This window comes from Somniosus microcephalus, unplaced genomic scaffold (assembly GCF_052327205.1).
Source record: "Somniosus microcephalus isolate GS21.2 unplaced genomic scaffold, FLI_Smic_1.0 unresolved_chr9, whole genome shotgun sequence".
Classification (NCBI taxonomy): Eukaryota; Metazoa; Chordata; class Chondrichthyes; order Squaliformes; family Somniosidae; genus Somniosus; species Somniosus microcephalus.
The window spans coordinates 26903798-26930495 of NW_028225187.1; the positions used below are offsets into that span (position 1 = coordinate 26903798).

General features: G+C 51.6%; 1 protein-coding gene across 1 annotated transcript in view; it reads left to right on the forward strand.

Moving 5' to 3' along the window:
* The window catches only part of LOC147084972 (protein tweety homolog 1-like), a 75402-nt gene that overhangs the window by 14665 nt on the left and 34039 nt on the right, over positions 1–26698 (forward strand). Inside the window, exon 5 of the mRNA XM_085979393.1 lies at positions 3622–3717. Coding sequence (XP_085835519.1) covers positions 3622–3717 — 96 coding nt within the window. The remainder of the gene's footprint in view (positions 1–3621; positions 3718–26698) is intronic.

Below are 26698 nucleotides of genomic sequence, written 5' to 3' on the forward strand. Positions count from 1 at the left end.
TCTAGCCCCCTCATGTCAGATCCTGTGCACGGGAGGAGGAGGGGGAGCAAATTAACAGGGGCAGAGTAAGTCCGCCTTCAGGGGCAGAGCTTAAGAGGTGCCATGGTGGTGGGGGTCGGGGAGAAAGGAAGCAAACAGCCTGAAGCAGTGGCCATTCACATGAATGTCAGATGGGGGACCCAGGATAAGTGTGGCCAAGAAATCATCCACTGAACAGAGGAAAGGTTCCATCTGCCAGCAGGATAGAAGGAAATAAACATGGTAAAAATAGACAAGGAGCGAATGAATCCCCACATCCCAGTAGCCACTTAGTGTCAGTTTATCTGTGCCTTTGTAAAATGTCATTCTCTGTTGTGTACTTTCCTAGATTTTAATTCTCCCACTCCCAGCTGGAACTGGTTAGATACAAAGTGAAGCTCCTTCTACACTGTCCCCTCAAACACTCCCAGGGCAGGCACAGCACGGGTTAGATACAAAGTAAAGCTCCCTCTACACTGTCCCATCAAACACTCCCAGGGCAGGTACAGCATGGGTTAGATACAGAGTAAAGCTCCCTCTACACTGTCCCATCAAACACTCCCAGGGCAGGTACAGCATGGGTTAGATACAGAGTAAAGCTCCCACTACACTGTCCCATCAAACACTCCCAGGGCAGGTACAGCACAGGTTAGGTATCGAGTAAAGCTCCCTCTACACTGTCTCATCAAACACTCCCAGGGCAGGTACAGCACGGGTTAGATACAGAGTAAAGCTCCCTCTACACTGTCCCATCAAACACTCCCAGGGCAGGTACAGCACGGGTTAGATACAGAGTAAAGCTCCCTCTACACTGTCCCATCAAACACTCCCAGGGCAGGTACAGCACAGGTTAGGTATCGAGTAAAGCTCCCTCTACACTGTCTCATCAAACACTCCCAGGGCAGGTACAACACGGGTTAGATACAGAGTAAAGCTCCCTCTACACTGTCCCATCAAACACTCCCAGGGCAGGTACAGTACGGGTTAGATACAGAGTAAAGCTCCCTCTACACTGTCCCATGAAACACTCCCAGGGCAGGTACAGCACGGGTTAGATACAGAGTAAAGCTCCCTCTACACTGTCCCATCAAACACACCCAGGGCAGGTACAGTACGGGTTAGATACAGAGTAAAGCTCCCTCTACACTGTCCCATCAAACACTCCCAGGGCAGGTACAGCACGGGTTAGATACAGAGTAAAGCTCCCTCTACACTGTCCCATCAAACACTCCCAGGGCAGGTACAGCACGGGTTAGATACAGAGTAAAGCTCCCTCTACACTGTCCCATCAAACACTCCCAGGGCAGGTACAGCACAGGTTAGATATCGAGTAAAGCTCCCTCTACACTGTCCCATCAAACACTCCCAGGGCAGGACAGCACGGGTTAGATACAGAGTAAAGCTCCCTCTACACTGTCCCATCAAACACTCCCAGGGCAGGTACAGCACGGGTTAGATACAGAGTAAAGCTCCCTCTACACTGTCCCCTCAAACACTCCCAGGGCAGGTACAGCACGGGTTAGATACAGAGTAAAGCTCCCTCTACACTGTCCCCTCAAACACTCCCAGGGCAGGTACAACACGGGTTAGATACAGAGTAAAGCTCCCTCTACACTGTCCCATCAAACACTCCCAGGGCAGGTACAGCACAGGTTAGATATTGAGTAAAGCTCCCTCTACACTGTCTCATCAAACACTCCCAGGGCAGGTACAGCACGGGTTAGATACAGAGTAAAGCTCCCTCTACACTGTCCCATCAAACACTCCCAGGGCAGGTACAGCACAGGTTAGATATCGAGTAAAGCTCCCTCTACACTGTCCCCTCAAACACTCCCAGGGCAGGTACAGCACGGGTTAGATACAGAGTAAAGCTCCTTCTACACTGTCCCATCAAACACTCCCAGGTCAGGTACAGCACGGGTTAGATACAGAGTAAAGCGCCATCTACACTGTCCCATCAAACACTCCCAGGGCAGGTACAGCACGGGTTAGAGTAATCTGGGCAGCACGGTGGCATAGTGGTTAGCACTGTTGCCTCACAGCGCCAGAGACCCGGGTTCGAATCCGGCCTCGGGTGACTGTCTGTGTGGAGTTTGCACATTCTCCCCGTGTTTGCGTGGGTTTCCTCCGGGTGCTCCGGTTTCCTCCCACAGTCCAAAGATGTGCGGGTTAGGTTGATTGGCTATGATAAATTGACCCTTAGTGTTAGGGGATTAAATACGTGGGGTTACGGGGATAGGGTGGGATATGTGTTGGTGTAGGGGTTACGGGGATCGGGTGGGATATGTGTCGGTGCAGGCTCGATGGGCCGAAATGGCCTCTATCTGCACTGTGGGGTTTCTGTGATTCTTCTGTGATTCTGTGATAAAGCTCCTTCTACACTGTCCCATCAAACACTCCCAGGGCAGGTACAGCACGGGTTAGATACACAGTAAAGCTCCTTCTACACTGTCCCATCAAACACTCCCAGGGCAGGTACAGCACGGGTTAGATACACAGTAAAGCTCCCTCTACACTGTCCCATCAAACACTCCCAGTGCAGGTACAACACGGGTTAGTTACAGAGTAAAGCTCCCTCTACACTGTCCCAGCAAACATTCCCAGGACAGGTACAGCACGGGGTTAGATACAGAGTAAAGCTCCCACTACACTGTCCCATCCAACACTCCCAGGGCAGGTACAGCACGGGTTAGATACAGAGTAAAGCTCCCTCTACACTGTCCCATCAAACACTCCCAGTGCAGGTACAACACGGGTTAGATACAGAGTAAAGCTCCCTCTACACTGTCCCATCCAACACTTGCAGGGCAGGTAGAGCACGGGTTAGATACAGAGTAAAGCTCCCTCTACACTGTCCCATCAAACACTTGCAGGGCAGGTAGAGCACGGGTTAGATACAGAGTAAAGCTCCCTCTACACGGTCGTGTCAAACACTTGCAAGGCAGTTATAGAGCGGGTTATATCCAGAGAAAAGTATAAACGTTTGTCTCTCTCTCTGTCTCGGTGTCTGTCTCTGTCTCTCTTTCTCTTTCGCTCTGCCTCTCCCCTCGGTCTCACCCTCTCTGCCTCTCTCTCTCTGTCTCTCACTTTCTCTCTGTTTGTCTGTCTCTCTCTGTCCCCCCTCGCCCTCTCTGCCTCTCCCTCTCTCTCTCTCTGTCCGTCACTGTCTCTGTCTGTCTGTCTGTCTGTCTCTGCCTTTCTGTGCCCCTCTCTCTCACTGTCTGTCTGTCTGTCTTCCTCACCCTTTCTGTCCCTCACTCTCTCTCCCTTACTCTCTGTCGCTAACTTTCTCTTTGTCTGTCTGTTTGTCTGACTCTCTCTCTGTCCCTCACTCTCTGTCTGTTTGTCTGTCTGTCTGTCTCTCTCTCTCTCTGTACCTCATTCTCTCACTCTCTCTGTTTGTCTGTCTGTCTCTCTCTCTCTCTGTCCCTCATTCTCTCACTCTCTGTCTGTCTGTCTGTCTCTCTCTCTCTCTCTCTCTGCCCCCCTCCCTCCCTCTCTGTCTCTCTCTCTCCCTTTATGTCTCTCAATCTCGCTCCCTTAATCTCTGTCCCACAAATTCTCCCTCTGACTGTCTGTCTGTCTGTTCCTCTGTATTTTCAGGTGGCTGGCCTATATCCTGCTGCTGCTTTTGGACGTGTTAATCTGCCTTTTCATTCTGCTGGGATTGGCAAGACAGGAAAAGTGGCTGCTGATCGGGTGAGTATTCTGAGGGTGGGTCTGTCAATCAGGCTAGAGGGACAGAGAGGCACTGAGAGGGACAGAGAGACACTGAGAGGGAGAGAGAGACACTGAGAGGGACAGAGAGACACTGAGAGGCAGAGAGACACTGAGAGGGACAGAGAGACACTGAGAGGGAGAGAGAGACACTGAGAGGGACAGAGAGACACTGAGAGGCAGAGAGACACTGAGAGGGACAGAGAGACACTGAGAGGGAGAGAGAGACACTGAGAGGGACAGAGAGACACTGAGAGGGACAGAGAGACACTGAGAGGGACAGAGAGACACTGAGAGGGGAGAGAGACACTGAGAGGGACAGAGATACACTGAGAGGGAGAGAGAGACACTGAGAGGGACAGAGAGAGACACTGAGAGGGACAGAGAGAGACACTGAGAGGGACAGAGAGAGACACTGAGAGGGGGAGAGAGACACTGAGAGGGGGAGAGAGACACTGAGAGGGACAGGGAGACACTGAGAGGGGGAGAGAGACACTGAGAGGGGGAGAGAGACACTGAGAGGGACAGAGAGAGACACTGAGAGGGACAGGGAGACACTGAGAGGGAGAGAGAGACACTGAGAGGGACAGGGAGACACTGAGAGGGAGAGAGAGACACTGAGAGGGACAGAGAGAGACACTGAGAGGGACAGGGAGACACTGAGAGGGAGAGAGAGACACTGAGAGGGACAGGGAGACACTGAGAGGCAGAGAGACACTGAGAGGGACAGAGAGACACTGAGAGGGACAGAGAGACACTGAGAGGGACAGAGAGACACTGAGAGGGGAGAGAGACACTGAGAGGGACAGAGAGACACTGAGAGGGAGAGAGAGACACTGAGAGGGACAGAGAGACACTGAGAGGGATAGAGAGACACTGAGAGGGGGAGAGAGGCACTGAGAGGGACAGAGAGACACTGAGAGGGGGAGAGAGACACTGAGAGGGAGAGGGAGACACTGAGAGGGACAGAGAGACACTGAGAGGGACAGAGAGACACTGAGAGAGACAGAGAGACACTGAAAGGGACAGAGAGACACTGAGAGGGAGAGAGAGACACTGAGAGGGACAGAGAGACACTGAGAGGGAGAGAGAGACACTGAGAGGGGGAGAGAGACACTGAGAGGGACAGAGAGACACTGAGAGGGGGAGAGAGACACTGAGAGGGAGAGACACACTGAGAGGGATAGAGAGACACTGAGAGGGAGAGAGAGACACTGAGAGGGAGAGACACTGAGAGGGACAGAGAGAGACACTGAGAGGGGGAGAGAGACACTGAGAGGGACAGAGAGACACTGAGAGGGACAGAGAGAGACACTGAGAGGGACAGAGAGACACTGAGAGGGGGAGAGAGACACTGAGAGGGACAGAGAGACACTGAGAGGGACAGAGAGACACTGAGAGGGAGAGAGAGACACTGAGAGGGACAGAGAGAGACACTGAGAGGGGGAGAGAGACACTGAGAGAGACAGAGAGACACTGAGAGGGACAGAGAGACACTGAGAGGGACAGAGAGACACTGACGGGGAGAGAGACACTGAGAGGGACAGAGAGACACTGAGAGGGACAGAGAGACACTGAGAGGGGGAGAGAGACACTGAGAGGGGGAGAGAGACACTGAGAGGGACAGAGAGACACTGAGAGGGAGAGAGAGACACTGAGAGGGGGAGAGAGACACTGAGAGGGACAGAGAGACACTGACAGGGACAGAGAGACACTGAGAGGGACAGAGAGACACTGAGAGGGAGAGAGAGACACTGAGAGGGAGAGAGAGACACTGAGAGGGGGAGAGAGACACTGAGAGGGACAGAGAGACACTGAGAGGGACAAAGAGACACTGAGAGGGAGAGACACTGAGAGGGACAGAGAGACACTGAGAGGGACAGAGAGACACTGAGAGGGAGAGAGAGACACTGAGAGGGGGAGAGAGACACTGAGAGGGACAGAGAGACACTGAGAGGGACAAAGAGACACTGAGAGGGAGAGACACTGAGAGGGACAGAGAGAGACACTGAGAGGGACAGAGAGACACTGAGAGGCGGAGAGAGACACTGAGAGGGAGAGAGAGACACTGAGAGGGAGAGACACTGAGAGGGACAGAGAGAGACACTGAGAGGGGGAGAGAGACACTGAGAGGGACAGAGAGACACTGAGAGGGACAGAGAGAGACACTGAGAGGGACAGAGAGACACTGAGAGGGGGAGAGAGACACTGAGAGGGACAGAGAGACACTGAGAGGGACAGAGAGACACTGAGAGGGAGAGAGAGACACTGAGAGGGACAGAGAGAGACACTGAGAGGGGGAGAGAGACACTGAGAGAGACAGAGAGACACTGAGAGGGACAGAGAGACACTGAGAGGGACAGAGAGACACTGAGGGGGAGAGAGACACTGAGAGGGACAGAGAGACACTGAGAGGGACAGAGAGACACTGAGAGGGGGAGAGAGACACTGAGAGGGGGAGAGAGACACTGAGAGGGACAGAGAGACACTGAGAGGGAGAGAGAGACACTGAGAGGGGGAGAGAGACACTGAGAGGGACAGAGAGACACTGAGAGGGAGAGAGAGACACTGAGAGGGAGAGAGAGACACTGAGAGGGGGAGAGAGACACTGAGAGGGACAGAGAGACACTGAGAGGGACAGAGAGACACTGAGAGGGAGAGAGACACTGAGAGGGACAGAGAGAGACACTGAGAGGGACAGAGAGACATTGAGAGGGGGAGAGAGACACTGAGAGGGGGAGAGAGACACTGAGAGGGACAGAGAGACACTGAGAGGGACAGAGAGACACTGAGAGGGGGAGAGAGACACTGAGAGGGGCAGAGAGACACTGAGAGGGACAGAGAGACACTGAGAGGGACAGAGAGACAATGAGAGGGACAGAGAGACACTGAGAGGGACAGAGAGACACTGAGAGGGACAGAGAGACACTGAGAGGGACAGAGAGAGACACTGAGAGGGGGAGAGAGACACTGAGAGGGGAGGAGAGACACTGAGAGGGACAGAGAGACACTGAGAGGGAGAGAGAGACACTGAGAGGGACAGAGAGACACTGAGAGGGACAGAGAGACACTGAGAGGGACAGAGAGACACTGAGAGGGACAGAGAGAGAAACTGAGAGGGACAGAGAGACACTGAGAGGGACAGAGAGACACTGAGAGGGAGAGAGAGACACTGAGAGGGACAGAGAGACACTGAGAGGGACAGAGAGACACTGAGAGTGAGAGAGAGACACTGAGAGGGAGAGAGAGACACTGAGAGGGAGAGAGAGACACTGAGAGGGACAGAGAGAGACACTGAGAGGGAGAGAGAGACACTGAGAGGGACAGAGAGACACTGAGAGAGACAGAGAGACACTGAGACGGAGAGAGAGACACTGAGGGGGCAGAGAGACACTGAGAGGGAGAGAGAGACACTGAGAGAGACAGAGAGACACTGAGAGGGACAGAGAGACACTGAGAGGGACAGAGAGACACTGAGAGGGACAGAGAGACACTGAGAGGGGGAGAGAGACACTGAGAGGGGTAGAGAGACACTGAGAGGGACAGAGAGACACTGAGAGGGAGAGAGAGACACTGAGAGGGGGAGAGAGACACTGAGAGGGACAGAGAGACACTGAGAGGGACAGAGAGAGACACTGAGAGGGGAGAGAGAGACTGAGAGGGACAGAGAGACACTGAGAGGGACAGAGAGACACTGAGAGGGGGAGAGAGACACTGAGAGGGACAGAGAGACACTGAGAGGGGGAGAGAGACACTGAGAAGGACAGAGAGACACTGAGAGGGACGAGAGACACTGAGAGGGACAGAGAGACACTGAGAGGGACAGAGAGACACTGAGAGGGACAGAGAGACACTGAGAGGGACAGAGAGACACTGAGAGGGACAGAGAGACACTGAGAGGGACAGGGAGACACTGAGAGGGACAGAGAGACACTGAGAGGGACAGAGAGACACTGAGAGGGACAGAGAGACACTGAGAGGGACAGAGAGACACTGAGGGGGACAGAGAGACACTGAGAGGGACAGAGAGACACTGAGAGGGACAGAGAGACACTGAGAGGGACAGAGAGACACTGAGGGGGACAGAGAGACACTGAGAGGGACAGAGAGACACTGAGGGGGACAGAGAGACACTGAGAGGGACAGAGAGACACTGAGAGGGACAGAGAGACACTGAGAGGGACAGAGAGACACTGAGAGGGACAGAGAGACACTGAGAGGGACAGAGAGACACTGAGAGGGACAGAGAGACACTGAGAGGGACAGAGAGACACTGAGAGGGAGAGAGAGACACTGAGAGGGACAGAGAGACACTGAGAGGGAGAGAGAGACACTGAGAGGGAGAGAGAGACACTGAGAGGGGGAGAGAGATACTGAGAGGGACAGAGAGACACTGAGAGGGACAGAGAGACACTGAGAGGGACAGAGAGACACTGAGAGGGACAGAGAGACTGAGAGGGACAGAGAGACACTGAGAGGGACAGAGAGACACTGAGGGACAGAGAGACACTGAGAGGGACAGAGAGACACTGAGAGGGGGAGAGAGACACTGAGAGGGACAGAGACACTGAGAGTGACAGAGAGACACTGAGAGGGAGAGAGAGACACTGAGAGGGACAGAGAGACACTGAGAGGGACAGAGAGATACTGAGAGGGACAGAGAGACACTGAGAGGGACAGAGAGACACTGAGAGGGAGAGAGAGACACTGAGAGGGACAGAGAGACACTGAGAGGGAGAGAGAGACACTGAGAGGGACAGAGAGACACTGAGAGGAACAGAGAGACACTGAGAGGGACAGAGAGACACTGAGAGGGAGAGAGAGACATTGAGAGGGACAGAGAGACACTGAGAGGGAGAGAGAGACACTGAGAGGGACAGAGAGACACTGAGAGGGACAGAGAGACACTGAGAGGGACAGAGAGACACTGAGAGGGACAGAGAGACACTGAGAGAGAGAGAGAGACACTGAGAGGGACAGAGAGACACTGAGAGGGACAGAGAGACACTGAGAGGGTGAGAGAGACACTGAGAGGGACAGAGAGACACTGAGAGGGACAGAGAGACACTGAGAGGGACAGAGAGAGACACTGAGAGGGACAGAGAGACGCTGAGAGGGAGAGAGAGACACTGAGAGGGACAGAGAGATACTGAGAGGGACAGAGAGACACTGAGAGGGACAGAGAGACACTGAGAGGGAGAGAGAGACACTGAGAGGGGGAGAGAGACACTGAGAGGGACAGAGAGACACTGAGAGGGACAGAGAGACTGAGAGGGACAGAGAGACACTGAGAGGGACAGAGAGACACTGAGGGACAGAGAGACACCGAGGGACAGAGAGACACTGAGAGGGGGAGAGAGACACTGAGGGGGACAGAGAGACACTGAGAGGGACAGAGAGACACTGAGAGGGACAGAGAGAGACTGAGAGGGAGAGAGAGACACTGAGAGGGAGAGAGAGACACTGAGAGGGACAGAGAGACACTGAGAGGGACAGAGAGAGACTGAGAGGGAGAGAGAGACACTGAGAGGGACAGAGAGACACTGAGAGGGACAGAGAGAGACACTGAGAGGGGGAGAGAGACACTGAGGGGGACAGAGAGACACTGACAGGGACAGAGAGACACTGAGGGGGATAGAGAGAGACACTGAGAGAGATAGAGAGACACTGAGAGGGACAGAGAGAGACTGAGAGGGAGAGAGAGACACTGAGAGGGAGAGAGAGACACTGAGAGGGACAGAGAGACACTGAGAGGGACAGAGAGAGACTGAGAGAGAGAGAGAGAGACACTGAGAGGGGGAGAGAGACACTGAGAGGGGGTGAGAGACACTGAGAGGGACAGAGAGACACTGAGAGGGACAGAAAGACACTGAGAGGGGCAGAGAGACACTGAGAGGGACAGAGAGACACTGAGAGGGACAGAGAGACACTGAGAGGGACAGAGAGACACTGAGAGGGACAGAGAGACACTGAGAGGGGGAGAGAGACACTGAGAGGGTAAGAGAGACACTGAGAGGGACAGAGAGACACTGAGAGGGACAGAGAGATACTGAGAGGGACAGAGAGACACTGAGAGGGACAGAGAGACACTGAGAGGGGGAGAGAGACACTGAGAGGGACAGAGAGACACTGAGAGGGACAGAGAGACACTGAGAGGGAGAGAGAGACACTGAGAGGGACAGAGAGACACTGAGGGGGACAGAGAGACACTGAGAGGGACAGAGAGACACTGAGAGGGACAGAGAGACACTGAGAGTGAGAGAGAGACACTGAGTGGGAGAGAGAGACACTGAGAGGGACAGAGAGACACTGAGAGGGACAGAGAGAGACACTGAGAGGGGGTGAGAGACACTGAGAGGGACAGAGAGACACTGAGAGGGACAGAGAGACACTGAGAGGGACAGAGAGACACTGAGAGGGACAGAGAGACACTGAGAGGGACAGAGAGACACTGAGAGGGACAGAGAGACACTGAGAGGGACAGAGAGAGACACTGAGAGGGACAGAGAGAGACACTGAGAGGGGGAGAGAGACACTGAGGGGGACAGAGAGACACTGACAGGGACAGAGAGACACTGAGGGGGATAGAGAGAGACACTGAGAGGGAGAGAGAGACACTGAGAGGGACAGAGAGACACTGAGAGGGACAGAGAGACACTGAGAGGGGGAGAGAGACACTGAGAGGGGGTGAGAGACACTGAGAGGGACAGAGAGACACTGAGAGGGACAGAAAGACACTGACAGGGGCAGAGAGACACTGAGAGGGACAGAGATACACTGAGAGGGACAGAGAGACACTGAGAGGGACAGAGAGACACTGAGAGGGGGAGAGAGACACTGAGAGGGTAAGAGAGACACTGAGAGGGACAGAGAGACACTGAGAGGGAGAGAGAGACACTGAGAGGGACAGAGAGACACTGAGGGGGACAGAGAGACACTGAGAGGGACAGAGAGACACTGAGAGGGACAGAGAGACACTGAGAGGGAGAGAGAGACACTGAGTGGGACAGGGAGACACTGAGAGGGACAGAGAGAGACACTGAGAGGGGGAGAGAGACACTGAGAGGGGGTGAGAGACACTGAGAGGGACAGAGAGACACTGAGAGGGACAGAGAGACACTGAGAGGGAGAGAGAGACACTGAGAGGGACAGAGAGACACTGAGAGGGAGAGAGAGACACTGAAAGGGACAGAGAGACACTGAGAGGGACAGAGAGACACTGAGAGGGGGAGAGAGACACTGAGAGGGACAGAGAGACACTGAGAGGGACAGAGAGACACTGAGAGGGGGGAGAGACACTGAGAGGGACAGAGAGACACTGAGAGGGACAGAGAGAGACACTGAGAGGGACAGAGAGAGACACTGAGAGGGACAGAGAGACACTGAGAGGGACAGAGAGACACTGAGAGGGACAGGGAGACACTGAGAGGGACAGAGAGACACTGAGAGGGACAGAGAGACACTGAGGGACAGAGAGACACTGAGAGGGAGAGAGAGACACTGAGAGGGGGAGAGAGACACTGAGAGGGGGAGAGAGACACTGAGAGGGACAGAGAGACACTGAGAGGGACAGAGAGAGAAACTGAGAGGGGGAGAGAGACACTGAGAGGGGGAGAGAGATGCTGAGAGGGACAGAGAGACACTGAGAGGGACAGAGCGACACTGAGAGGGAGAGAGAGACACTGAGAGGGACAGAGAGACACTGAGGGGGACAGAGAGACACTGAGAGGGACAGAGAGACACTGAGAGGGAGAGAGACACTGAGAGGGACAGAGAGACACTGAGAGGGAGAGAGAGACACTGAGAGGGACAGAGAGACACTGAGAGGGAGAGAGAGACACTGAGAGGGACAGAGAGACACTGAGAGGGAGAGAGAGACACTGAGAGGGACAGAGAGACACTGAGAGGGACAGGGAGACACTGAGAGGGACAGAGAGACACTGAGAGGGACAGAGAGAGACACTGAGAGGGACAGAGAGACACTGAGAGGGACAGAGAGACACTGAGAGGGAGAGAGAGAGACACTGAGAGGGACAGGGAGACACTGAGGGGGACAGATAGACACTGAGAGGGACAGAGAGACACTGAGAGGGACAGAGAGACACTGAGAGGGAGAGAGAGACACTGAGAGGGACAGAGAGACACTGAGAGGGACAGAGAGACACTGAGCGGGACAGAGAGACACTGAGAGGGGGAGAGAGACACTGAGAGGGACAGAGAGACACTGAGAGGGATAGAGAGACACTGAGAGGGACAGAGAGACACTGAGAGGGAGAGAGAGACACTGAGAGGGACAGAGAGACACTGAGGGGGACAGAGAGACACTGAGAGGGACAGAGAGACACTGAGAGGGACAGAGAGGGACAGAGAGACACTGAGAGAGAGGGAGAGACACTGAGAGGGACAGAGAGACACTGAGAGGGGGAGAGAGACACTGAGAGGGGGAGAGAGACACTGAGAGGGGGTGAGAGACACTGAGAGGGACAGAGAGACACTGAGAGGGACAGAAAGACACTGAGAGGGGCAGAGCGTCACTGAGAGGGATAGAGAGACACTGAGAGGGACAGAGAGACACTGAGAGGGACAGAGAGACACTGAGAGGGACAGAGAGACACTGAGAGGGACAGGGAGACACTGAGAGGGACAGAGAGACACTGAGAGGGACAGAGAGAGAAACTGAGAGGGGGAGAGAGACACTGAGAGGGGGAGAGAGATGCTGAGAGGGACAGAGAGACACTGAGAGGGATGGAGAGACACTGAGAGGGACAGAGAGACACTGAGGGACAGAGAGACACTGAGAGGGACAGAGAGACACTGAGCGGGACAGAGAGACATTGAGAGGGACAGAGAGACACTGAGAGGGGGAGAGAGACACTGAGAGGGACAGAGACACTGAGAGGGACAGAGAGACACTGAGAGGGACAGAGAGACACTGAGAGGGACAGAGACACTGAGAGGGACAGAGAGACACTGAGAGGTACCGAGAGACACTGAGGGACAGAGAGACACTGAGAGGGACAGAGACACTGAGAGGGAGAGACACTGAGATGGACAGAGAGACACTGAGAGGGGGAGAGAGACATTCAGAGGGACAGAGAGACTCTGAGAGGGACAGAGAGACACTGAGGGACAGGGAGACACTGAGAGGGGGAGAGAGAGACACTGAGAGGGACAGAGTGACACTGAGAGGGACAGAGAGACACTGAGAGGGAGAGAGAGACACTGAGTGGGACAGGGAGACACTGAGAGGGACAGAGAGAGACACTGAGAGGGGGAGAGAGACACTGAGAGGGGGTGAGAGACACTGAGAGGGACAGAGAGACACTGAGAGGGACAGAGAGACACTGAGAGGGAGAGAGAGACATTGAGAGGGACAGAGAGACACTGAGAGGGAGAGAGAGACACTGAAAGGGACAGAGAGACACTGAGAGGGACAGAGAGACACTGAGAGGGGGAGAGAGACACTGAGAGGGACAGAGAGACACTGAGAGGGACAGAGAGACACTGAGAGGGGGGAGAGACACTGAGAGGGACAGAGAGACACTGAGAGGGACAGAGAGAGACACTGAGAGGGACAGAGAGAGACACTGAGAGGGACAGAGAGACACTGAGAGGGACAGAGAGACACTGAGAGGGACAGAGAGACACTGAGAGGGACAGAGAGACACTGAGAGGGACAGAGAGACACTGAGGGACAGAGAGACACTGAGAGGGAGAGAGAGACACTGAGAGGGGGAGAGAGACACTGAGAGGGGGAGAGAGACACTGAGAGGGGGAGAGAGATGCTGAGAGGGACAGAGAGACACTGAGAGGGACAGAGCGACACTGAGAGGGAGAGAGAGACACTGAGAGGGACAGAGAGACACTGAGGGGGACAGAGAGACACTGAGAGGGACAGAGAGACACTGAGAGGGAGAGAGACACTGAGAGGGACAGAGAGACACTGAGAGGGAGAGAGAGACACTGAGAGGGACAGAGAGACACTGAGAGGGAGAGAGAGACACTGAGAGGGACAGAGAGACACTGAGAGGGAGAGAGAGACACTGAGAGGGACAGAGAGACACTGAGAGGGACAGGGAGACACTGAGAGGGACAGAGAGACACTGAGATGGACAGAGAGAGACACTGAGAGGGACAGAGAGACACTGAGAGGGACAGAGAGACACTGAGAGGGAGAGAGAGAGACACTGAGAGGGACAGGGAGACACTGAGGGGGACAGATAGACACTGAGAGGGACAGAGAGACACTGAGAGGGACAGAGAGACACTGAGAGGGAGAGAGAGACACTGAGAGGGACAGAGAGACACTGAGAGGGACAGAGAGACACTGAGCGGGACAGAGAGACACTGAGAGGGGGAGAGAGACACTGAGAGGGACAGAGAGACACTGAGAGGGATAGAGAGACACTGAGAGGGACAGAGAGACACTGAGAGGGAGAGAGAGACACTGAGAGGGACAGAGAGACACTGAGGGGGACAGAGAGACACTGAGAGGGACAGAGAGACACTGAGAGGGACAGAGAGGGACAGAGAGACACTGAGAGAGAGGGAGAGACACTGAGAGGGACAGAGAGACACTGAGAGGGGGAGAGAGACACTGAGAGGGGGAGAGAGACACTGAGAGGGGGTGAGAGACACTGAGAGGGACAGAGAGACACTGAGAGGGACAGAAAGACACTGAGAGGGGCAGAGCGTCACTGAGAGGGATAGAGAGACACTGAGAGGGACAGAGAGACACTGAGAGGGACAGAGAGACACTGAGAGGGACAGAGAGACACTGAGAGGGACAGGGAGACACTGAGAGGGACAGAGAGACACTGAGAGGGACAGAGAGAGAAACTGAGAGGGGGAGAGAGACACTGAGAGGGGGAGAGAGATGCTGAGAGGGACAGAGAGACACTGAGAGGGATGGAGAGACACTGAGAGGGACAGAGAGACACTGAGGGACAGAGAGACACTGAGAGGGACAGAGAGACACTGAGCGGGACAGAGAGACATTGAGAGGGACAGAGAGACACTGAGAGGGGGAGAGAGACACTGAGAGGGACAGAGACACTGAGAGGGACAGAGAGACACTGAGAGGGACAGAGAGACACTGAGAGGGACAGAGACACTGAGAGGGACAGAGAGACACTGAGAGGTACCGAGAGACACTGAGGGACAGAGAGACACTGAGAGGGACAGAGACACTGAGAGGGAGAGACACTGAGATGGACAGAGAGACACTGAGAGGGGGAGAGAGACATTCAGAGGGACAGAGAGACTCTGAGAGGGACAGAGAGACACTGAGGGACAGGGAGACACTGAGAGGGGGAGAGAGAGACACTGAGAGGGACAGAGTGACACTGAGAGGGGGAGAGAGAGACACTGAGAGGGACAGAGTGACACTGAGAGGGGGAGAGAGAGACACTGAGAGGGACAGAGTGACACTGAGAGGGACAGTGAGACACTGAGAGGTAGAGACACTGAGAGGGACAGAGAGACACTGAGAGGGGGAGAGAGACACTGAGAGGGACAGGGAGACACTGAGAGGGACAGAGAGACACTGAGAGGGACAGAGACACACTGAGAGAGGTAGAGAGGCACTGAGAGAGACAGAGAATCACTGAGAGCGACCGAGAGACACTGAGAGCGAGGCTGTTCCTCTGACCCCTGTCTCACTGTACCCCTGTGTCTCTCCCTCTCTCAGTCCCACTATCGCTCTCTCTCTCTGTCCCTCTATCTCTCTGTCCTCACTGTCCCTCCGTCCATCTGTCCCTCTGTCCCTTGTTCCCTCTGTCTCATTGTCCCTCTGGCCCCTGTCTCCCTCAGTCTCTCTGGCCCTCTGTCGCGCCCTATCAGTCCTTCAGTCCCTCAGACCATCTATCTCTCTGTCTCTCTCTCTCTCTCTGTCCCTCTATCTCTCTCTCTCTCTCTGTCTCTCTCTCTCTCTCCGTCAGTCACTCTCTCCTCTCTCTGTCCCTCAGTGTCAGCTGCAGTTCAGTTGGTAGCACACTCGCCTCTGAGTCAGAAGGTTGTGGGTTCAAGTCCCACTCCAGGGACTCGAGCACATAAAGCTAGGCTGACACTCCAGTGCTGTTCTGAGGGAGCGCTCCACTGTCGGAGGTGCCGTCTTTCAGATGAGACTTTAAACCGAGGCCCCGTCTGCTCTCTCAGGTGGGTGTAAAAGATCCCATGGCAGTATTTCGAAGAAGAGCAGGGAATATATCCCCGGCGTCCTGGCCAATATTTCTCCCTCAACCTATGTAACAAAAACAGACCATCTGGTCATTTTCACATTGCTGTTTGTGGGAGCTTGCTGTGCGCAAATTGGCTGCCACGTTTCCCATAGGAGAGACTATGTAGTTTAGGGATGTACACACTGGAGTTTAGAAGATTGAGAGGGGACCTCATAGAAGTGTATAAAATTCTGACAGGTCTAGACAGACTGGATGCAGAAGGAATGTTTCCCTTGGCGGGTGAGAACAGAACTAGAGGACATAATTTAAGGATAAGGGCTAAACCATTTAGGACAGAGATGAGGGGGAATTTCTTCACTCAGAGAGTGGTGAACCTGTGGAACTCATTGCCACAGAGGGCAGTGTACGCCAGCTCATTAAATATATTTAAGAGGGAATTAGATATATTTCTACGGGCAAAAGGGGTTAAGGGTTACGGAGAGAAGGCGGGGACGGGATACTGAATTAAAGGATCAGCCATGATCTCATCGAATGGCGGAGCAGGCACGAAGGGCCGAATGGCCTACTCCTGCTCCTATCTTCTATGTATCTATGTATCTATGTATTACAACAGTGACTAGACTTCAAAAGTACTTCATTGGCTGTAAAGCACTTTGAGACGTCCGGTGGTCATGAAAGGCGCTATATAAATGCAAGTCTTTCTTTCTACGTAAACTTGAGGTCAGCCAAAACTCGGCTTCCCGTGCCCTAACTCGCACCAAGTCCCGTTCGCCCATCACCCCCTGTGCTCGCTGACCTACATTGGCTCCCTGTAAAGTCTGTGAGTTGTTTAGTTAATTAATACACAGACTACCAGAGTAACTTAAAACAGGACTTTACTATTCGAAGGTCAGGGCGAATCTGCCCAATAACTCCTGGCACAACACTTATATACTGGTGTGGTCACCGTCGGTATTACCGTATACAGAAACCAAACAAAGTAGTGCCACACCTAAAATAGTTCTCTTAAAGGTGAACGGTTCCATATAATAGTTCTCTTAAAGGTAGACGGGTACATACACTACAATCCTCCCTTTTTAGCTTACAACATACTTATTCCCCATTAAACATAACATATAATCAACTTCATGTAAAACAATTCACAGATATAGTCTCTGCGGGAAACAGTTCACAGATTCAGTCTCTGCGGGAACAGTTCACAGATTCAGTCTCTGGTCTTGACTCGGTCCGAACAACATCTCTGTGGTGTAGCCGGTTCACATTTCTAGCGTGACTCATCCAATAGTTTTTCCCTTGGCTTAACAGCTTGAACTTCCGTCCTGCTGAACCAGCAGTGCTGACTTTTACAAACAGCTGGACTGCCTTGGTAATTTTTCCTACTTTCCAACTGATTTGGCCCCCTTCGTAGGGCCCACGTGCATGATCTGATAGAAGTGATAATGATTTAGATGGTTATCGTCTTCTGCTTCGTCTTTTTCTTTTCTGCTTCTTGGAGACTCTCGGGGCTCCCTTATCCGCTGCCAGCTGTAGCGCCACCATCTCCCTATGTTCCTTAGACTTTAAGTGCTTCATCCTGATTTCTGCACTTTGGGAGTTTTCATCACAAGCTGGGCAGACCAAGTCATCGTAATATTCCGTGTCACTCAACAGGTCATGGTAATATTCGGTGTTGTCCTGAGCTAGTCTAGCGAGAGGGCCTGCTACTTCCTCCTTACCCAACTGGACGTTAGCCGACTGTTGTTCCCTCCCTAGACATCTTTCCTGAAGAGACTTCTTCATGCGTTCATATTCATCCCGCTCTTCCTGGGTTTCCTGCCAATCCTTCACTAATGACCTCATTTGTGATTCCAATACTTCCCCTTCCATCGGGGATTGATTGATCGGGCTATTCAATCCTTCTACTGGAGCAGCTGTTTCCACATTCTGTAGTTCACATTGACGTGATTCAGCGTACTTTCGGCAGCCCCGTAAAATCTGTGTTGCAACCTCAACTATTCCCCAAACTTTTGAAAGCTCCGAACCCCTTCCCTTTGAAGATTGAAGCTCGTGTTCAAATGGTTCCCATTGCAGAGCCTTGTCTCTCAGCATATGAAGGAGTTGGCTGACCGTTAACTCTTCCACGGGGACCCTGTGGATCAGAGTCTTCTCCATTTCATCCACCTTTTCCTCCAATGCTTTCACCTTTTTTTCCTCTTGTACTTTGGCTTTAAGCGCTCGGAGAAATTGCGCCTTGATGCTCTCTAGCTCATGTTCAGGGGCCATTCTTACAGTCTCTGTGTTTCTTACAGTTGCCTTTTCTTTCACTGAAAGAATTCCCAGTTGAATCTGTTCTTCAAGTTGTTGAACCTCGGTCATTGCCGCCTCATATTTGTCTTGGGTTTCCTTCAATATTTTTATGAGTTCTTGGACATCTTGACTTTCATGTTCTGCCATGTCTTTCACCTCTAATTTCTCATCTATGGATGGAACTTCTACCGATGAGTCTGTCTTGGCCTTGAGCTCATCAAGAATTTCCTGCAGCCTTTGGACTTCTTGCTCATGTTCAACCTTTAGTTGCTCATCAGCTTCCACTGAAACTAGCTTTTCGGAGGTTGCCGAGTTAACCCCTTCCAGGATTGTAGCCTGGGCCTGTTCATACTGTTCTTTCAACTTCTCACACTCTGCTTGTAAGGAGTCGTAGAGAAGAACTGGAATAAAATCCTGGCTTCCTGAAGATTCCTCTTCATTTGCTTCTTTCTGCAAATATTCTAACTCCTGAACATCATACGGGAGATGTGATCGGTGATTGGTCATGATGGCTCTATGGTCGCTCTCTGCTTGAGCTAGCTGCTTCTGTTGTCTTTCCAGATTCTCCCATTCGGTGTCATAGAACTTTTTCATTGTTTTCATCTCTTGTTCGAGACGGTAACTCAATTGTTCTAATTGTTGTTGTAATTTGAAATAAAGTTGAGTCCGAGCTCGGTGTTCTTCCGTCATGGATATGTCCTTAAACTGAACAGACTCAGAATTCTCTGTCAAACTATGTTGTCGTTGTTCGGTGGAGATCTGTTCTGAAACTTTGTTCTTCTCTGGAGCATAAGCCTTTCTGCATGCCTTCGTTTTTCCAACCTTAGTCGGCAAGTCCATTTTAGCCTTGTCTTTCACATTTGGGTTGGTCTTATCGTCATCCGATTCAGAATCTGAGCTGATTGTCTGCACCGAGTCCTCACTCATTATGGCTTTTAGATAGTGCCATTCCATGTCTATTTTCTTGATCCACTCCCATCCTAGAAGTGGTGGTCCTCCCTCAGGTAGTATGTATAAATTCATTCTTGGGTGTTCTTTACCCCTATCTCTCACCTTGACTCTTATCTTTCCCATGGGGTATACTTTATGCCCCGTGTATGTCTGCAATACGAACTTGGTATCTCTTAAGGGTATATGTGAGAATAGCTGGTGGTAATCCCTTCGATTTATGACTGATAGAGCTGATCCAGTGTCCAACTCCATTTTCACTTGGACTCCAGCTATTTTTAGCATGACCCAGATAGTTTGTAGGTCAGCTTCCTTACTCACATTGTGAATTCTCAGACTACCCAGCTCCTGGCCGTTTGGGTCTGAGTCCGAATTCTGTTCGTCTGAACCCTTCTCAGCCACCTTGTGTACCTTGTTGTACTTTTCCTGTGATGGCTTCCTTTGGTTGTTGGTCCTTTGGTTGTTGGTCTTCTTCCCTGACCGGCATACCTTAGCTATGTGACCCAGTTTGCCACATTTCCTACATTCCTGGTTCTTAAACCAGCATTGGTTCTGGTCGTGTGTTGTCTTCCCACAACGATAACATTTTGTTGTTGTCGAGGTAATTTGATCCACACTGAGTGCCACTGTCTTTAGCTGCATTTCCACAGTTCCCTTCGCTGCGCCTTCTTGCGATGCTGCAATAAGGACAGCCCTGTCAAGTGTAAGGTCGTTCTCTTCGAGTAGTCGCTTTTGCGTTCCTTCCTTTGCCAATCCGCACACGAACTTGTCTCGCAATGCCTCTGTCAGATTCCCTCCAAACTGGCAGTATTTCGCTAGTCTACGCAGTTCGACCAAGTATTCTGCGTTACTTTCGTCTTTCCGTTGCGTTCTCGCATAGAATTTGATTTGTTCCACCAACATCAACGGTGTGGGGTTCAAGTGATCCTTCAGAACAGCCACAATATCATCGAAAGTCTGATCCGCCGGTTTAGCTGGTGATAGTAGATGCTTCAAGAGCCCGTATGTCTTCGCGCCCATCGAGTTTAGCAAGGTTATAGCTTTGTCATCTTCTTCTATTTTATTGGCCTCACAATAGATCTCAATGCGTTCCACATACGTGGCCCAGTCTTCTACCTCGGAATTAAAATCGTTGATGTTACCACGCTTAGGCATCTTCCTCTCTTCCTGATAAACACCATGAATTATTTCTTTAAAATTTTTCTTTTTTCAAGATGGCGGTTCCTGCGAAAATGGCGGTTTCCCGCGCTTATCTTCTCTCCCCGCCCACTTCAATGGCGGTTTCCCGCTTCTGTCTTCTTCCCCACCTAATGGCGGCTTCCCGCGTTTCTTCCCTGGCGGAAGGGGTACACTTTCCCCACGGGCGACGGCCGCTGGCTTTCAGGTTCACAGCCTGCGCGTCGGCTTCAGTGCTTTCCCTTTTCTCGGCAGGGCAACCGGCGCTGGGTACACCCCGTTGACGGCGAACAGTTTCAGCCGCTGGGCTGGCTCTCGCTCAGTTCCCCTTGCTCGGGCTCTGTCTCTCTCTCGCTCGCTCGGCTCTACCGGCGCTGGGTACACCCCGTTGACGGAGAACAGTTTCAGCCGCTGGACTGGCTCTCGCTCAGTCTCCCTTGCTCGGGCTCTGTCTCTCTCCCGCTCGCTCGGCTCTACCGGCGCTGGGTACACCCCGTTGACAGAGAACAGTTTCAGCCACTGGACTGGCTCTCGCTCAGTCTCCCTTGGTCGGCTCTGCCTCTCCCGCTCGCTCGGCTCCCAATCGCGCCTCCCAGCCCTCTCGCAGTCCGGTGCTTCCCTCCCCGGCTGCGGCTGAGTTTATCTCTTCCCGCGCCTACGTTCCCGGTCGCAGCGCTTCGTGGCTTCGGTCACTGCCCGGCCTTTTTCACCGGTCGCGGTCTAGCTGTCTCACGACGCCGTTGCGTCCCCCAGCCTGTCTGTACCGCGGCTTCCTTGCTCCACGCTGCCCCAGTCTCAGCGCCTCTGGACCCGACTTCTGTCCGGCTCCTTTCCCCCTCAACCATGGTCGAGTGCACCGCCCTTATCCTCCGGTTATTCTTTTTACTTTCCCTTACTCACAGTCACCGTGGCCGCCTTGCTTCTCGTGCTGATCGGCTCACTCCTCACCGTCGCAGAAGGGACAGTCAGTGCCTGTTGCTGATGGAAGTCTTTGTCTCTAAATTCTTCCTCCTTTCTAGTTCTGCAGCCTCGAGTTTTCTCCCAGCAGAACGACGAGGGCGGTTGCCTCTTCTCGACGCTCGTTAACTGCTTCGGAAGTATTGTTGCCGCAGGGTACGATCGGACTCGTCGCCACTGTAAAGTCTGTGGGTTGTTTAGTTAATTAATACACAGACTACCAGAGTAACTTAAAACAGGACTTTACTATTCGAAGGTCAGGGTGAATCTGCCCAATAAATCCTGACACAGCACTTATATACCGGTGTGGTCACCGTCGGTATTACAGGATGCAGAAGCCAAACAAAGTAGTGCCACACCTAAAATAGTTCTCTTAAAGGTGAACGGTTACATACAATAGTTCTCTTAAAGGTAGACGGGTACATACACTACACTCCCCATTAAGAAACGCCTCGATTTCAAAATTCTCATCCTTGTTTTCAAATCCCTCCATGGCCTCGCCCCTCCCTATCCCAGAGATCTCCTTCAACCCTTCCCGAGATATCTGCGCTGCTCAAATTCTGCCGTCTTCAGCATCCCTGATTATAATCGCTCAACCATTGGTGGCCGTGCCTTCTGCTGCCTCGGCCCTGAGCTCGGGAATTACCTGCCTAAACCTGTCCGCCTCGCCACCTCTCTTTCTTCTTTAAGACGCTCCTTAAAACCGACCTCTTTGACCAAGCTTTTGGTCACCTGCCCTCATTTCTCCTTAGGTGGCTCGGTGTCAAATGTTTTGTCTTAATATACTCCTGTGCAGTGCCTTGGGACGTTTGACTACGTTAAAGGCGCTATATAAATACAACTTGCTGTTTGTCCCTCTCTCTCTCTCTCTGCCTGTCTGTCTCTCTTTCTCTCTCTCTGTCTGTCTGTCTCTCTCTGTCTGTACCTGTCTCTGCCTGTCTGTCACGATCTCTATGTCAGTCCAATTCCAATTCCAATTCAAATGCTTTATTGGCATGAAAGTTTACAGAGAACCATATTGCCAAAGCTTACATAGCAAAAAGGTACAGTTTTCCAACATTCTGTAGGTGTCAATCGATTTGACATTTGTTGGGTACATACAATATTACTTTTAAACAATATTAATTTTAAACAGTCTTTCTACTTCATTTGGTACGTTCAATATTAATTTTAAACAGTCTTACTTTTAAACAGTCCTCAGGTTGTGACATGTTGTTACATATTTGGCCTCTGTCTCTCTCTGTCTCTCCGTCTCTCTCTGTCCCTCTGCCCTTCTGCCTGTCTCTGTCTCTGTCCTCCTGTCTATCTCTGTCTGAGTATCTGTCTATGCTTCTGTATATCTCTGTCTGTCACTTTCTCTCTTTGTGTCTCTTTCTGTCAGCCTGTCTCTGTCTGTGTTCGTCTGTGTTTCTGTTTATCTTTTTGTCTTTGCTGTCTGTCTGTCTCTATTAGTCTGTGTTTGGCTCAGTCTGTGTCTGCCTTTATTTGCCTGTCTGTCTCCCTGTCTGTCTGTATGTTTCTGTCTCTCTATCTGCCTCTTTCTGGCTCTGTCTCTCTCTGTCTGGTTCGATCATTGTGATAAATCCATGTAGTGAGACAAGGAACTCGAAGAGGCGAGGTATGAGGATTAATACGAGTGCTTTATTGAACGACTGCGAGACAACCAGGCAGGCCTGCTTCCAGGCATTGCACCTTTGCTGACCTTAGCAGGAAGCTAACCCCTGACCTTAACAGGAAGCAACCCCTGCCTGACCTTAGCAGCAGCATTGGCTACAGCACCACCTGGTGGATAACCTTAATCATAACATCCCAGGTTACTATATCCCTCCCCCCTTAAGATTTCAGTATGAATTTCTTAACAAACAACCATTCCTAAGGGTCACATAAGAAGTCTCCATTCACCATGTTCCATACTTGATGAATCTAACAGGTCAGTATCAATCTCTCCGGTGGCTTGCGAGTCCTTTGTGAACATCTGACAGTAAAGTCCCTGCTTGTTTGTGGTGAAGCCACCAGCTGCTCCTGAGCAGTGCTCGGAGTATCTGACTCTGCAACGATGGTTTCCTCTTGATGAATAGGTTCCTGTGGAATTGGCTCTGTCCCTGGTGGTGGCACCACAGATGCACTTGGATAATTGGGGGCAACCCTGTCCTCAGCCATTGCATCTAGAACCTTCATTTCAATTTCCCCTTGTCTGGTAAGTATCTGATCTACATGTCTGCGTACTACCCTACCATCACCCAACATGACCTTGTATGATACGGGACCAGTCATTGAGTCTATGAAGCCAGGAATCCACTTGGGTCCATAACTGAAATTCCTGGTAAGGACCGCATCTCCTTCTCCAAAACTTCGGCTCTTTGTTCTTTTGTCATGGTTCTCTTTTTGTTTGTTTTGTCTGTTTTCCATTTTCCTTTTTAGGTCTGGGTGGACAAGGTCAAGAGTGGAGCGTAGTCTATGACCTAATAACATCTCAGCAGGAGAGAGTCCTGTGGCGGATTGAGGTGTTATTCTGTAGCTGAACAGAACCCGTGACACTTTGGCTGCTAAACTCCCTTCTGCACTTTTTTTCATCATCTCCTTAAATGTTTGTACGGCTCTCTCCGCAAGTCCATTTGAGGACGGATGATATGGGGCCGAGGTCACCTGCACTATGCCATTTTTTCTCAAGAACACTTTTGTCTCTGTACTCACAAAACAAGTGGCATTGTCACTCACCACGATCTCCGGTAGCCCTTGATTACTGAAGCTCCGACGCAGGCAGTCTATAGTAGTAGTGGAGGAAGCAGAATTTACAGGATAAACATCCATCCATTTGGAATGTGCATCAATGATTATGAGGAACATCTTCCCCATGAATGGACCCGCATAATCTAAGTGCAATCTTCTCCATGGTTTATCTGGCCACTCCCAGGGGTGGAGAGGAGCCGCTGCTGGTGCCTTCCAGTGTTCCTGACAAGTGCTGCATGTCTTGACTAGATTTTCTATCTCCTCATCTAGCTTTGGCCACCACAAGTAACTCCTAGCCAAGGCTTTCATACGCGAGACCCCAGGATGATACTGATGTAGTTGCTCTAGGATAGACTGTCGTGCTGGCTGTGGAATAATCACTCGTGCTCCCCACAACACGCAACCATCCTGCACACTCAGCTCTGTTTTCCTGACACTGTAGGGTGTGAAGTCAACCCCTTCTGGGTGCTGTGGCAATCCCCTCACCACATATTCTCGAACTCTAGACTGTACTGGATCTTTACCTGTCCATGTTCTTACTTGCTCTGCAGTCACAAGTGCTGTGTCAGTGTCCTCCAACATCAACACTCTGTCCTCTGGAGCTGCACGGATAGGTGTGCCTGGCAGTGGAAGATGGCTCAAGGCATCTGCGTTCCCATGGTACTTGCCCGCCTTGTAGATGATGACATACTCATATGCCCTCAACATCACGGCCCACCTCTGGATCCGGGGTGACACAATCTGTGGAACTGCTTTCATTTCATTGAAAAGAGAGATAAGAGGTTTATGATCGGTGCATATGGTGAACTTCCTGCCATATATGTACTTGTGAAGCCTCTGTAAACCAAACATTACTGCTAACCCCTCTTTGTCTAACTGGGAATAGTTTTTTTCCGCTGGTGTTAGAGTTCGGGACATAAACCCTATTGGTCTTTCAGTTCCATCTTCCATGCAGTGTGAAAGAACTGCCCCCACCCCGTAAGGTGAAGCATCACAAGAGAGAATGATGTCTTTCTCTGCATTGTAGCGAACCAGCACATCCGACGACAGCATCAGTTTCTTGGACTGTTCAAATGAAACCCCCTGCTCCTCTCCCCACTGCCACTGTGTCTCCTTGCGCAGTAGTTTGTGAAGAGGTGCTAACACAGTTGACAAGTTTGGTAAAAACCTGTTATAATAGTTCAGCAGTCCCAGGTAAGCTTTTAACTCAGCCACATTTGTAGGAGCAGGGGCGTCCTGCAGTGCTTGTACCTTCTCCTTGAGTGGATGGACCCCGGTGGCGTTCACTCTGTGTCCCAGGAACACTGCCTCATTCCCCAGGAAAGTGCACTTACTCCTCTTGAGTGGGAACCCTGCCCTCTCCAATCTCTGTAGTACCTCTCTCAGAGTGCTCAGATGCTCCTGGTCGGTTCTTCCCATCACCAGAATGTCATCCAGATAGATGGAAACATGTGGAATCCCTTGCAGTACACCTTCGATTGTCCTCGGGAAGGTAGCTGGACTAGATGAGACACCAAACGGTAAGCGGTTATATGTAAACAAGCCCTTGTGTGTATTTATGGTGACATACTTCTTTGATTCGTCATCCAGTGTAATCTGCAAGTAGGCATGACTCATATCCAACTTTGTGAATTTCTTTCCTCCAGCCAGGTTTGCAAAGAGATCCTCTGTTTTGGGAATAGGATACTGCTCTAGTTTGGACACCCGATTGACTGTCAATTTATAGTCTCCACAGAGTCTTACCGAATTGTCCGGTTTTAAAACAGGTACTATGGGAGCTGCCCATTCTGAACATTTCACTGGCTCCAGTATATTCTCTCTCAATAGACGGTCAAGCTCAGCCTCTACCTTTGGCTTCGTGGCATAAGGCACAGGTCGTTGTTTAAAAAACCTTGGCGGTGCCTCCTTGTCTACATAAATCTTAGCTGGGGGGCCATTAAATGTGCCAAGTTCCTCCTTGAACACATTCTCATGTTCACTCAACACTTCTTGCAAAGTCAACTGTTTGCCCGCATCTATTTGATGTACTGCTCCCCAGTCTAATTTAAGTTCTTTTATCCAGCCCCGACCTAACAGGTTTGGTCCGGTACCCGATACTATAACTACAGGTAGCTGTTCCACTGTGTCCCTGTGTTGCACAGTTACCTTAGCTGTACCTAATGTCGCTACTCGTTCACCTGTATATGTTTTAAGATGCAGGGAGCAAGGCTTTAACTCTGGAACTTTTGCACGGTTCCACAATTTTGAGTACTCTGCCTTGTTCATTATGGTCACGCCGCACCCTGTATCCACTTCAAAGTTCACTTTAGAGTCATTTACTGTCAGTTGCAATGTGATAGGAGCCACTTTTGGAATGTTCTCTAACATGCTATACATTATGAACATGTCCTCTTCTTCCTCAGCTTCCCCGCTGATGCGGTGTGCTCCATGTTTTTTCACTTCTCTCCCTTGGTTTTGCTGTCCTCCCCCTTTTGGTTTGGATTCCTCCACAGGTGATTTCGCCCTGCAAGCTCGTTTTATGTGTCCTTGTTTCCCACACTTGTAGCACTTTTCCTCCAGAAACTGGCATTCACTCGCCAGGTGATCGCCCTTGCATCTATAACATGCCTTCACATGCTCACGTTGTGGTTTCTGACGCATGTTCAACTTCTGCACAACAACCTGACCTGCAACTTGCGTAGCATTAG